The following is a 14,157-nucleotide window of genomic DNA, read 5'->3' as shown; positions in this document are numbered from 1 at the left end:
TCCTCTCTTTCCCCACCTCAGGCCATCCGCACCACGCCAGAGGGCAATGAGCCCGGGGTGGGGCCCAGCAAGGCAGCCCTGCCCCGCCCCGTGAGAACAAACGGACTCGGCTGCAGCCATCTCTGGGGCTCGAGGGCGATTTGAAGAGCCCCGCTGGCAGGGCGTCCCCACAGGAGGCGGCCCCCTTGGGTCGTTCCTTCGGCTGGCAGAAGGCTGAGGTGGCCCGCCACTTCCTCAGCTGGCCGGGCTTCCGCCAGGCGTTGTGAGCGGGCGCAGAGGGCGTGAAGCGCGGTGCTCGGGGGCAGGACCCACTCCGCAGCCTCCAGGCGTGAGGGCCTTCCTTCAGGGCAGGCGGCTGGGGCGGGACGAGGCGTCCTGTCGGTGCTGCCCGCCAGCCTCCCTGCCAGAGCCGGCACGGGGCCAGCGGCGGCGGCCCATCCGCCAGCGGCGGCCGCCCGGCGCTCCCTCCGGGCCGCGGGCCAGGGCTCTCTCTCCGCCCTGCCTGGAGGCGCTGCGGGGATCGGCCCGGGCCTTCTGCCACGCGGGGCCGCGGGCGCCCCGCAGGCCGGTGGTGCCGGGCGGCGCCGGCACCCGCGCAGAGGCCGCCGGCGGGAGCGGCTCGGGACTGGCGCGGCCCCGCGGCAGCCGCGGGGCGCGCGAGCCCACCGGGCCGCGGGCCTGGGGCCCCTCGGCCTGGCCCGCCCCGGCCGCCCCGGCGCCGCGCCGCGCCCGGCGCCCCTGGCGGGGGTCGGCCGCGCCGCTCGCCCGCTCGGGGCGGGGGCGGGGCGCCGCGTGAGGCAGCCTCCGCCATCGTGGTCTCGGGCGGAGGGAGCCGCTCCGCCGGCCCCCTCCGCGGCGCCGCGGGTTGTGCCGCGCGCGCGCCGCCCCTCGCCGGGGCCCCGCCCCAAGGAGCCGCCCGCCGCGGGCGGGAGGCCTCGCCAGCGCCCAAGATGGCGCCCGCGGCCTCGGCGCGGGGCGGGCCGCGGCGGCGCACGAGGGGCCGCGGCGGTTGGCGGGAGCGCGGGAAGGAGCGCGCCGCAGCCCGCGCGCGAGCCAGGGGCGGCCGGCCGGGGAGAGCCCGCGGGCAGCAGCCATGCACGTCGTCAAGCGAGGTGGGGAGGCGGCCGCCCTCCGCGCCCCTCTGCCGGGCGGCGCCGCGGGGCCCTCGCGCCAGCAGGCCGCCGCGCCCGAGCGGCTCTGCCGGCCCCGCGGCGCAGCGTTCGCGCGGGCGCCCCGGCCCGGCCCGGCGCCGCCGGAGGCCTCGGGCTCCCACGCCCGGCCGCCGGGAAGGCCGGGCGGCGGCCCCGCGCGGCTGGCGCTTTCCCTCGCCAAGGGGCTGCCTGGAGGCGGTCTGCGGGCGGCGGAGACGGGGCCGGGGCGCAGCAGGGCCCGGAGGGTCAGCTGAGCAGGAGGCGGGGGGACGCGGTGGAGGCGTAGGGAATTACGCCCGGCGTGGAGAACGTGGGCGGGGGCCTGTCTCGCCCCCTCCCGCATGCCGGGGCCCGCGGGGCCCTCCCGCGAAGCTGCTGGGTGGCAGGTGCAGGGCCCGTCGAAGGAGCCCTTCTCCACGCAGCCCGGAGTTAAACTGGAATCCGCTACCGCGGGATGGCCGCCCGTTTGGAGGCTAGACAAGTTCCTGGAGGAGGAGCGGCTGCTAGTCCTCATGGCTGTGTGCTACCTCCAGTACCAGAGGCAGTATGCCCGTGTACACCAGTTGCTGGGGAACGTGGATAAGAGGGTGCAGTTGCATCCGTGTCTTGCTTGTGGGTTTCCCATGGAAAAATCCAGCTGCTCCAAGGGACTGCGCAGGATATATGTGCGGTGGTGATTGGCCAGAATTAGGTCCCTGAGTGCCCTGTGCCTGTTGCAATATGTTGTGTTGATGTTTTGCCACATCTAAGGTTATCAAAACACCTTCAGTGATTCAGACACCAACAGTAGGACCTGGTTTGCATGTCAGGGTGGCAGCATACAAACCAGTCCTAGTGGTACAGGACACATTTAAAGGTAAATGTAAAATACTTGGGAGAATGTGTCAGCCTTGCAAGCAAGCTCACAAAAGCTATGAGCCTGCTAAGAGGCTTGTAACCTATATTTCCATGCTGTGAAGGGGGGGAAGCCCCCTTCCCAGTGGCCCACTTGGAAATGCAGGCTAGTAAAAAAGGATTGCCTTCTACCCAAATGGGCTGGCAGAAGAGGGTTGGAGCAGTCTGGCCCATTCACTTGACTGCATGCAATTTCTTGACACCTAGGGCAGCTGGGTGACTTAGAATCATAGAATAGTAGGGTTGGAAGGGGCCTACAAGGCCATCGAGTCCAATGTTAAATACAATGTTAAATACAATACTTGTTAAATACAAGCCTAGTATATGTCATTCCTAAATTATTAGCCTCCCAGTTTTTAGTATGAGCAGTTCAGCTATCTCCCTTTCTCTTTCTAGTGGGTGCATAGATTCCCTGGTGAAGTATCCAGGCCACTGTGTGGGCTTCCCTAATCCTACTAAGAATTGTGGTTTTTCTTGGAAGGGCTTGCTTGTGCTAAGTGTGGGATGCAGAATCTAAGTGGGCAGAGGTGTCCTTGGCTGAGGGAATGGATAGATTTTCTATCATGTGAAAGCTGCGCTAGTGGCTGTGAGGCCCACTTGGCTGGACCCTCACACATAGTGCCTGAGCAGTGGTGATAGATGCCCCTTCCTCTCTCTCTTTGACAGATGGCCGCCATGAGCGCGTCATGTTTGACAAGATCACTTCCCGGATCCAGAAGCTATGCTATGGTCTCAATTTAGACTTCGTTGATCCGGTAAGTTTCTTTGGTGTTGCCCCTTCCATAACTTTTATCATGGGCCTGTCATTAAATGAATATGATAAAATGAGAATGGTTAAGCGCTTTGAGTATTTTATGGCAAAAAGGTGGGATATAAATCCTCTTAAAAGAGTGGCTGGGTGACCAGTTGTTGTTGTTCAGTCGTGTTCGACTCTTCGTGACCCCATGGACCATAGCACGCCAGGCCTTCCTGTCCTGCGCTCTCTCCCGGAGCGTGCTCAAGTTCATTTCATTGCATCAGTGATGCTATCTAGCCATCTCATCCTCTGCCGTCCCCTTCTCCATTTGCCTTCAGTCTTTCCCAGCATCAGGGTCTTTTCCAGGGAGTTTTCTCTTCGCATTAGGTGGCCAAAATATTTCAGCTTCAGTATCTGTCCTTCCAATGAGTACTCAGGGTTGATTTCCTTTAGGATTGACTGATTTGACCTCCTTGCAGTCCAGGGGACTCGTAAGAGTCTTTTCCAGCACCACAGTTCGAAAGCATCAATTCTTCGGCACTCAGCCTTTCTTATAGTCCAGCTCTCACAGCCATACGTCACTACTGGGAAAACCATAGCTTTGATTAGACGGACCTTTGTCGGCAAGGTGATGTCTCTGCTTCTTACTATGCTGTCTAGGTGTGCCATAGCTTTCCTCCCCAGGAGCAAGCGTCTTTTAATTTCATGGCTACAGTCACCGTCTGCAGTGAACTTGGAGCCCAAGAAAGTAAAATCTGTCACAGCTTCCATTTCTTCCCCTTCTATATGCCAGGAAGTGATGGGGCCAGATGCCATGATCTTCGTTTTTGTAATGTTGCGTTTCAAACCAGCTTTTGCACTCTCCTCTTTCACCCTCAACAAGAGGCTCTTTAGATCCTCTTCACTTTCTGCCATTAGGGTGGTATCGTGTGCATATCGGAGGTTGTTGATAATTCTCCCAGCAATCTTAATTCCGACCTCTGATTCATCCAGCCCGGCGTTTCTCATGATGTACTCTGCATATAAGTTAAATAAGCAGGGTGACAATATGCAGCCTTGTCGTACTCCTTTCCCAATTTTGAACCACTCAGTTGTTGTTCCATGTCTGGTTCTTACTGTTGCTTCTTGACCCTCGTACAGGTTTCTCAGGAGACAGGTAAGGTGGTCTGGTACTCCCATCACTTTAAGAATTTGCCACAGTTTGTTGTGATCCACACAATCAAAGGCTTTAGCGTAGTCAATGAAGCAGAAATAGACGTTTTTCTGGCATTCTCTTGCTTTCTCCATGATCCAGCGAATGTTGGCGATTTGATCTCTAGTTGCTCTGCCTCTTCGAAACCCAGCTTGTACTTCCGGTAGTTCTCGGTTCGCATACTGCTGAAGCCTAGCTTGTAGGATTTTGAGCATCACCTTGCTGGCATGTGAAATGAGCGCAATGGTGCGGTAGTTTGAACACTCTTTGGCATTGCCCTTCTTTGGAATTGGAATGTAAACTGACCTTTTCCAGTCTTGCGGCCATTGTTGAGTGTTCCAAATTTGTTGGCATATTGAATGCAGCACTTTAACAGCATCATCTTTTAGGATTTTGCCAGATGGGCAATTAATAAATTTAATAATAATCATAATAATAATTAAAGTGATTTGCATACTGGGAAAAGTGCAAATCATAGGTAGTCGTTTTTGCTCCTGTGGCCCTTGTGATTTGTGAAAAAATTATTTCAAGCTCCACTTTATGCACAGAAGTCTTACATTATACCTTAATTAGATTTAGAAATTGTGTCTGTTGGTGGCTTAGATCGGTTTACATTTCTGTATTTTTGTCTGTACTGAAATTTACATGTTGCTTTTTTAGGCAAAATGGCCACTCAGGGTGGCAGTGCAAACATAAGTTGTGTGTACATGGTAAAGTTGTTTGTTTATGTCAAATTCTGAGCAATCTGAGTCCCTCTGCATTTACATCTACAGGGTGTACCATACAAGTTTCAAGCCAAGTACTTCCCAGAGAAATAAATACCTGATCAACTGACTACATTTTTCCACTTTCCAGCCTTTTGGGGCCATCCCCCAGAGTGCCCGCCTGTTTCTCTTTTAAGATCCACTCGTTTTCTCTTGTCAAGGCAGCTCAACCTTCATATTATTTTAACCTCCTTCACAGTGAGAGGATCCAAGTGGAAAGCTTTGCAAGAGAAAACACCATATAGCTCTCTGGCAAGCGAAGCGATTGGAAGCTAATTGCTGTTCCTTCTGTTCTGGGTTATCATTGGATTTAGGCTTATAAGAGCTGGCTTCAAAGCCTGGTTCAAACCTGGAGTCACCGAGAAGCTTTGTCTGAGTCACTTTAATTTAGTTCAGATCTCCATCTGCATAATTGGAATATTACTGGAGCCTTTCAGAGCTGTTATAGGAGAAGGATTTTAAGCCATTTTGTATGTGCCAAAAGGCTGTAGAGTTTATAAGCGCCAGTAAAACTTTCACAGGAGAATTGTTCATGTAAATCAGGATACCCAACTAACTTGGTGATGCTTTGCTTTGTCTAGGCTCAGATCACTATGAAAGTGATCCAGGGTCTTTACAGCGGAGTCACTACTGTAGAACTGGATACTCTGGCTGCTGAGACAGCAGCAACCCTGACAACCAAGTACCCCGACTATGCCATCCTAGCAGCGAGAATAGCTGTCTCCAACCTGCATAAGGAAACCAAGAAAGTATTCAGTGGTGAGTGTGGGAGCCATAACACAGGATAATCATTTGTGTGGTGTCAGTGAACTGCAGGCATATTGAAAGCATGTTACTGGCAAAATATCAGGTAGGAGGGAGACGGGGTAGTTAAATTCACAATAAGTTAATATCTACCTGAGGGACATAGGATAGCATTGGGTTTTGCATTGAGCAAATGGTTCTGATGCATTAGAACTTAAGACTGAATTGGTGAGTTACTGCTAGGGATGGCGGAGAATTCCTCCGCAAACCCAAACGAGGCTGGATTCTTTGGAATCCAGCCCCCAGAATCTGCGGCGGACGGCTCACTTATCTTTGCCTCCCGAGGATTTCCTTCAGAACGGCATGCCGGCTCCGTATTGCTGGTGATACAGTAATGGCAGCCACCATTGCTGTATTGCTGGGAGGAATACAGTCGCAAATGGCGTATTGGATGCCACTCGCGGCTGTAAAGCGCAAGTGGTGTCCAATACGCCATTTGCTTCTGTGTTTTTTCCCACGATACAGAGCCGGTGTGCGGCTCCGCAGAATCCTTGAGGAGTTGAGCCGCTCCAGAGGATTCGGGGGGGGGGGGGGGGAGATGGATCGCCTCCCCCCTGGGCGGATTCCCCACCAGATCGGAAGGTGGGGAATCCGTACACCCCTAGTTACTGTGTTTTACAATGGTTAAGCACGAACTGAAGTTCCATTTAGATCTTACTGCTGCTCACCAGGTGGTTTTAGGAAAGCTATTCAAATCAGCCCTTTCTTCTTCTTCTTCTTCTTCTTATTATTATAACACCCCATAGCCAAAGCTTTCTGGGTGGTTTACAAAAGTTAAAAGATTAAAATACAATATACAAAGTTTAAAAACAATTTACATAAAAACATATGGACAGTATATAGAAACAACATATAACTAAAAACAATTTTTAAAGAATCCAACGATAAAACAACACTGCTTAAAACAGTATACAAAAGTCAGCAAAAGGAACAAGAGTTCTAAAAAGGGAAGGCCTGCCGGAATAATAGCATCTTTAATGTCTGCTTAAAAACCTTCAACGAGGTCAGCAGGCGCATTTCAACCGACAGGTCATTCCACAATTGAGGGGCCTCAAAGGAAATGGTCCTCTTGCATGTGGCTGCAAATCTCACATTAGGCACCTGCAGCAGATAGCCCTCAGAGGACCTTAGCTGGTGGACTGGGACATAGGGAAGAAGGCGCTCCATAAAGTACCTTGGACCTAGACCATGTAAGGCTTTAAAGGTAAAGCCTTCTCTCTCCCAACTGGAATACGGGGGTGATAACACTGGCCTACCTTACAGGGTCATAGAATCATAGAATATTAGGGATGGAAGGGGCCTACAAGGCCATCGAGCCAGCCCCCTGCTCAATGCAGGAATCCAAGTCAGAGCATCCCTAACAGATGGCTGTCCAGCCTCATCTTGAAGGCCTCCAGCGTGGGAGAGCCCACCACCTCCCTAGGTCATTGGTTCCATTGTCGTATTGCCCTAACAGTCAGGAGGTTTTTCCTGATGTTCAGCTGGAATCTGGCTTCCTGTCACTTGAGCCCATTCTTCCGTGTCTTGCACTCTGGGATGACCAAGAAGAGATCCTGGCCTTCTTCTCTGTGACAACCTTTCAAGTACTTGAAGAGTGCTATCGTATCTCCCCTCAGTCTTCTCTTCTCAAGGCTAAACATGCCCAGTTCTTTCAGTCTTTCTTCATAGGGCTGTGTTTCCAGTCCCCTGATCATCTTTGTTGCCCTCCTCTGAACCCTCTCCAGTTTGTCTGCTTCCTTCTTAAAGTGTGGTGCCCAGAACTGGACACAGGACTCCAGATGAGGCCTAACCAGTGCTGAGTAGAGGGGAACTAGTACTTCCCAGGATTTGGAAGCTATGCTTCTATTAATGCAGCCCAAAAGAGCATTTGCCTTTTTTGCAGCCACATCACATTGTTGGCTCATATTCAGCTTGTGATCGACAACAATTCCAAGATCCTTCTCGCTTGTAGGTTGTTGAGCCACGTATCCCCCATCTTGTAACTGTGCATGTGGTTTCTTTTTCCTAGGTGCAGAACTTGGCATTTATCCCTATTAAATGTCATTCTGTTGTTTTCTGCCCAGCACTCCAGTCTATCCAGATCACTTTGAATTTTGTTTCTGTCTTCCCAAGTATTAGCTATCCCGCCCAATTTTGTGTCATCTGCAAATTTGATCAGCATCCCCTGCGCCTCCTCCTCCTCCAAGCCATTCATACAAATGTGGAACAGCACCGGGCCCAGGACTGAGCCCTGCGGTACCCCACTCGTTACCTCTCCCCAGTTTGAGAAGAAGGTTTGAGAGGGTCTGTTGTAATGATTACAAGAAGGTGATGTAGACAAGGCATTTTGAAAACTTGGAACTTGCTATGTCAGTGTGAAGTATTTTTATTACTGATAACTCATAATGGAAAAGCGAAGGAGTGAAGAAAGGTTTTCATCTAGTCTTAGGGCATGTAAGCTTGGTAATTTTCCTACAGCCCCATTTTGCACTTCAAGGCATAACCCACTGGGAAGCTTGTCTGTGCAAGCCTCTCTGAAGTGAATGGGGACTGCTGTTCTCCATGAGTCAGATGTTGACTCCTTAAAAAGCAAACCACCACCAGTCCTTCTTTCTGTCTGTCTGTCTGTATGTATGTATTTTATAACAACATTTTCCATCCCATCTTTCTGCAACAAGTGCACTCAAGGTAGCTCAGAAGCAAAGCTAAAGCAATAAGTATACAATAAAGCAGGCAACTAAACAATAAAAGAATTAGTAGCAACATTAAATCATTCTTCAGAGAGGCCAAGTTGATTGGATGCATATTGGAATAAAACAGTCTTCATTGCCCGCTAATGGGCAGACAGTGATCGGGTTCAGAAGACACACCAGGGCTCGTGAGTTATTTGACAACAGGCGCTGTGACTTGTGAGTTAAACAACCCCCGCATAACCCTAAAACAGACCATGGGTTATGCGAGGGTTGTTTAACCATCACATAACCCATGCTCGCCAGATTTGCATGACAACAACCACTGAGCAGGGCTGCATATTCAAAATGGCGCCACATGCACCCTACATGTGCTGCAGCCTCACTGTGGGTTAAATAATGGTAGGCTGTCACATGTGCACAGCTCCAGTGAAAGGGCCAGGTGACTCTCTAGGCAAACTGTTGCACAATATGGGATTCTGTAACTGAGAAGGCTGTCTCTCTTGTGGCCATGTGCTACACCTCAGAGGGCAAGGGGCACAAAGGTTCCTATGAGGGGAGGCAATTCTGCATTCATGCTGCTTTGGTAAAAGTGAATTAATAAGAACAGTGATGTGCTCCGAGTGGCAAGGTGGGTCGAGGAGAAAATGGAACCTGTATATCTGTTGCTACTACCATAGATAATTTGACAGATTGGAATCTCTCATGGGGCTTCATTTCTTCTCCACTACCTTTTAGATGTCATGGAAGATCTGTACAACTATGTGAACCCTCACAATGGCAGACATTCTCCAATGATTGCTAAGGAAACTCTGGACATCGTATTGGCTAACAAAGATGTATGTAGTGCTTTGACAGAGCGAATGTATGAAGGATCATTGGCGTACGTTGAGTAAAAGTGGAGGAGGCTGTTACAGTGCGAGGCAGACACACGTCTTAGAAGACAGATATCGACTTGGTGTTTTGAGGAACGGGTATAAGACGTTATAACAAGGAATGGGACAGTGCCATACTTTTGTGGGGAGATGGATGGGTAACACACACAGGAACAGCCATGTGAATGTGCAGTCATCATGAATGCACAGAAAATGCAGATCACATAACTTTTATGTTACCATCATTTTCTGTTTATTCATGATGGTTGCTTTCATTACACAGATTCTTGTTGTCTCGCATACTTATGCCTGCATGCAGAACGTGGCTTTTCACTGTTTCCACACAGAATTTCCAGAGCGTCTGTTCAGAATGTTGCTCAATTAAAATTTGTCCTTTGTGTATATCATATTTTCAGTTTCTCAGATACTATGGCAGTGTTGCTTTTTTTGGAACATATAATATCTTCTAAAAGCAGCTGTGTGGATCAGCAAAGCCAGGAGGTTTTCAGAGAATGGGAGGTGGCAGTGGTTTGAAATCAAGATTTCTTCTTGTTTTCCAGTTGGAGTAAAACAGAGTCCCAAAATACTGAAAGTCGCCTAACGCCTTTAACAACAAGGGGGCTTCCTATTTTTGTAACACACATCATAGTAACTGTTGCATTGGATTGGTCAGGCAGTACTTAGTCTTAAGTGCTGAATCTAACTTACTGTTTCTTTCCCCAGCGACTGAACTCTGCTATAATTTATGATCGGGATTTCTCCTATAATTACTTCGGCTTTAAGGTAAAGAGCTGGTCTTTTTGTGAGGATGACAGTTGCTGTTAAGACTTGGAATGGGATTTTGTTTTACTTTTGGGAGCCCCAGACAGAGTGTACTTGTCATTTATGTGACCTAGGGAAGGCAAGCTGGGGCAAGAGGCTTCTGTTGGTTTTCGTCTTGCTTCATGCCTACTCTTGCAGCTTGTTGCGCATAACTCCCCCTAGTGAAATTTTGACAAGTCAACCCTCAAGGAAATAGTTTTTAAACTTCCTACCACCAGGCAACTTTCTCAATGCTGATGTTTGCCAAGAAAAACCCATTTCCCGTGGCAGCCCTGCATGCCACAGCAGAGGATTCTGGATGTGCTTCAGGGCGCATGCTCTGTCTGCACAGCCTGCCTGCGGGGGCCTCACTGTCACGTTAACAGAATTCATTAATGCTTGGCAGCCTAGGACAGGGACGGGGGGCCTTCATTCTGTTGAGGGCTGCATTCTCCTGGGAGTAATCTGTCAGCTGTGCACCAACAGTGGCCGGGACCACTCCCTTTTCTACCTCTGTTATTCTACCATCCCCCTTTCTCTTTCTCTCTCTCTCTCTCTCTCTGCCCAGTGGCCTGCTGACAGTGGTGGGGGACAAATCACTCTAATCTAGGTCTGAGCTGGCTGCTTGTATAGAGCTTTTGAGATTAGGCTGAGGGCCAGAGCTTGCCCCCTCCTGCCTGAGAACAAGTCCAATGCAGCTGTGTCTTTGCTGGGGAGGCTGGGTCTTCTATTACTGACCTTTTCATTGAGGAACCCCTGATACGTTTCTGGGGAACCACAGGGTTTCCTGAAACACAACTTGGAATCCACTGCCTGAGGAGATCTTCCAGTGCGTTGTGTGGCTGGTGGAATGATCAAAATGAATTGCTTGATTACGGGTGGCAAATCTTACTCCCTCGTCATTTTCATGTGCTCTGATGTGATTGATGTGAAACTTTTTATTTCTCTCTCCTCTCTTTAAGACTCTTGAGCGCTCATATCTGCTGAAAATCAATTCTAAAGGTAAGTATTATGTGACCATTTTCTCAGGCCTGTATGGAAATGCAAATGTTTTGTTTTTAGCTTTTGTAATCAGTCTTGAAATAATTGATTAAAGGTGGTTTATGAATGGTTTAAATAGATAAAATCATGGCATTCCAGAAGTGATTTTTGGCACTTCAATTGGCCCTCCATGTTCAGAAGCTTGGTTTATGAGGGAGTAGCTCTTTGGTAGATGGGGGGTTAATACCATGTCAGCTGGCCAGCTCTCAAAATCTTCCAAGTTGCAGCTTTGTTGGACATTAGGAAGCAAATGCTTCTTTCATATCCTCTTGTTTAGCAACTGGAGAAGTAGATGGGAATTGGTTGTAAGTGATGTGGCAGCTGTTCCCTTTTAGTAGGGTGGTCAGTGAGTCTTCTAAAATAGTTTTTTGTTTATTGATTTTTGGGGAGGAGTCTAATTTGGGCCTTTGATAAGAACTGAAGCCTTTTTGTCAACTTTCACTCATATATCATGCTATGTTTGGAATCCTAAAGATGCCAGAAAAGGGCTAAAGTGGGCATGGTGATGAAAATCCCCCTCTTTTACTGGACAAAATAAGAACATAAGAGCCCTGCTGAATCAGACCAAGGGTCCATCTAGTCCAGCATTCTGTTCACGCAGTGGCCAACCAGCTGTTGACCAGGAACCTACAAGCAGGGCATAAGCACAACAGCACCCTCCCACCCATGTTTCCCAGCAAATGGTGTACATAGGCTCACTGCCTCTGGTACTGGAGGTAGCACATGGCCATCAAGATTAGTAGCCATCGATAGCCTTCTACTCCAGGAATTTGTCCAACCCCCTTTTAAAGCCATCCAGATTGGTGGCCATCGCTACATCCTGTGGTAGCGAATTCCATACTTTAATTATGCGCTGTGTGAAGAAGTACTTCTTGGATCAGGCCCAGCTGTCACGGTGGCAGAAGCTTATTTCCAGAAATGTCTTGCTGTCTCATGTGCAAGTTGTGATGAGCGCACTCTCCTACTTTGCATGTCTAGTGGCTGAGCGCCCCCAGCACATGCTGATGAGGGTGTCGGTGGGAATCCACAAGAACGACATTGATGCGGCAATTGAAACGTATAACCTCCTCTCTGAGAAGTGGTTCACCCACGCATCTCCTACTCTCTTCAATGCTGGTACCAACCGCCCTCAGCTGTCCAGGTAATGCAGGCATGGTGGCATACTCTGCCCCTGGAAGAGACCGCAATTGGGGGTGGTGTTGCTTGAACAAAATAGTTCTAGAAGACTGCGAAATGGGCGACTGCCTCTTGCTTGCTTTTGATTAGACTGGCCCCTAATTTTTGCAACAAGGGTTTTCGGAGGGCTGTATTTGCTCCCAAACATAACCATGGCTAACTGGTGGGACTCTTTGCTTGCTGCTGCTGTTGGATAAGGGTCTGTCCTGCTGCTGTTGCTCATGGGGGCGGGGTGGAGGGGACACATGCTACTGAATTAAGGTTTCATATACAAGGCAAAGCCTCTCACGAGAAAATTAATGTTGTCCTGATTACTTATGAAGTTAACTATTCTGTTGGAAATACAACTGTCTTGCTAAGAAGAAATTAAATTTCTGTATTTTTGCCCTCTTTGTGGTTTTGGATGCCAGCGCGAGTGCAGCTTATCATACTCTGTGGCCTGTAAATCTTCCATTTCTTTCCACTCAGCTGCTTTCTGCTGTGCATGAAGGATGACAGCATTGAAGGGATCTATGACACACTGAAGCACTGCGCGCTCATCTCCAAGTCTGCTGGTGGAATCGGGGTTGCGGTGAGCTGCATTCGAGCCACTGGCAGCTACATTGCTGGGGTGAGTTTATGCTTGCTCAGCCCAGCTGTGTTAATGTTTGCTGTGAAGCTGCTGTTTTCTAAAGCCTTTGGCTGCTGCTGCTTTAATGTATCATACTTAAACCAGGTCCTTTATTATAAAAGGGGGGTTGGGTACCTGTCTCAGTGAGACAAATAAAAATGGTCTGTGCCTTAGTGGTTGCAATTAGTTTTCTCATATCCTTGTTTCAGACAAACGGGAACTCAAATGGGCTAGTCCCAATGCTGAGGGTTTACAACAACACAGCTCGCTATGTGGACCAAGGCGGTAACAAGGTATGTTGGATTCTTCCAAGACTGCATGTGCATGTGGATGGGGTGGGAGGTGGAGTGGATTTAGAGTTCAGGTTAAGGCACTTCTAGCATTACTTTCCCCTCCTCTTGTTCTGAAACAGTGTTTAAAGGGAGTGCTTGTCGGTGGCCACATTTATGCCTCTTCATAATGTGAGAGTGTCTGATCTGTGCTTGGCAACATTTTTAGGCCCTTCTTTTCCATTTGGACGTCTCAGGCTTACAACTCAGCTGTCCCATGTTGCAAAAGTTTGCATCAGTGCCTGTGAAATCATGGGGTGGGCCCTGAAATACTGGAAGTGCTGCCCAGAAGTATAATCAGTGTTTGGGACTTTTTTGAAGCTCATTTAAGTTCAAACTAAATATTTTGACTGCAGGGAGTTGAATCTTGATCCCCAAGTTACATCTGTAACAGTTATCACTAAAAATGACCAATTTTATGGGTCTTTTTACCTTGAAAAATGTTGACATGCTGCTTATACCAGTTAGTTGTCATACTTGTTTGTGTCTTCCATATGAGGTATGTAGGTTGGGGTCCAGTTGGCTGTTCTTGGGCTGCATCCCCTCTCCCCCAGGAATTCCATGGGTCTTACTTCGTAATGCAAGGCTCCAAAAAGCTTTTGAAAGTTGAATGACCTTCCAGTGACGTCTCAAGCATACTGTGAGAAGCTGCCTTTGGAAACTGAGCAAACTCTGGTACACACTGAAGTGCTTGGGTGGGCCTGCTAGATCCTAAAAGCAGCCTGTGTACTGGGAATCTAATCTGTTGATAAATAATGATCCAGGAATTGGTGGGAAGATTCATCCAGGCAGAGAAGGGGTTGTTTGTTTGTGCTGCGTTCCAGAAAAAACTAAATTTTCCTTCTCCTCTACTGTAGGAATAACTACAGCAAGGCATAGAGACATGCCTTCCTGTAGGTTTCATTATGCTTGGTATCATTTTCTCTGCCAGAGACCTGGAGCCTTTGCCATCTACCTGGAGCCCTGGCATTTTGATATCTTTGAGTTTCTCGATCTGAAGAAAAATACTGGGAAGGACGAGCAGCGTGCCCGCGACCTCTTCTATGCCCTCTGGATACCAGACCTCTTCATGAAACGGGTAGAGAACAACCAGGTGGGAAGCTTGGCTCATACCA

The 14,157-nt window shown here is 49.3% G+C and overlaps 1 protein-coding gene across 4 annotated transcripts in view; it reads left to right on the top strand.

Moving 5' to 3' along the window:
• The first annotated feature begins 92 nt into the window (after positions 1–92).
• The window catches only part of RRM1 (ribonucleotide reductase catalytic subunit M1), a 32,024-nt gene continuing 17,959 nt past the window's right edge, over positions 93–14,157 (top strand). The window contains exons 1-11 of one of the 4 annotated variants that reach the window (XM_084842238.1): positions 93–262; positions 1,902–2,007; positions 2,712–2,800; positions 5,319–5,496; positions 8,949–9,049; positions 9,809–9,868; positions 10,849–10,888; positions 11,906–12,068; positions 12,572–12,713; positions 12,923–13,006; positions 13,974–14,135. In XM_084842238.1, coding sequence (XP_084698364.1) covers positions 2,732–2,800; positions 5,319–5,496; positions 8,949–9,049; positions 9,809–9,868; positions 10,849–10,888; positions 11,906–12,068; positions 12,572–12,713; positions 12,923–13,006; positions 13,974–14,135 — 999 coding nt within the window. In that variant the 5' untranslated portion in view covers positions 93–262; positions 1,902–2,007; positions 2,712–2,731. Of the gene's footprint in view, positions 329–1,016; positions 1,113–1,901; positions 2,008–2,711; positions 2,801–5,318; positions 5,497–8,948; positions 9,050–9,808; positions 9,869–10,848; positions 10,889–11,905; positions 12,069–12,571; positions 12,714–12,922; positions 13,007–13,973; positions 14,136–14,157 lie in introns of those variants that run through there. The other 3 variants (XM_084842237.1, XM_084842236.1, XM_084842235.1) reach the window with 3 other exon arrangements.

Source organism: Heloderma suspectum, chromosome 3, assembly GCF_057233095.1.
Source record: "Heloderma suspectum isolate Gila_16-S chromosome 3, 16-S_ref, whole genome shotgun sequence".
Classification (NCBI taxonomy): domain Eukaryota; kingdom Metazoa; phylum Chordata; class Lepidosauria; order Squamata; family Helodermatidae; genus Heloderma; species Heloderma suspectum.
This window is presented reverse-complemented; position numbering and strand designations above follow the sequence as displayed.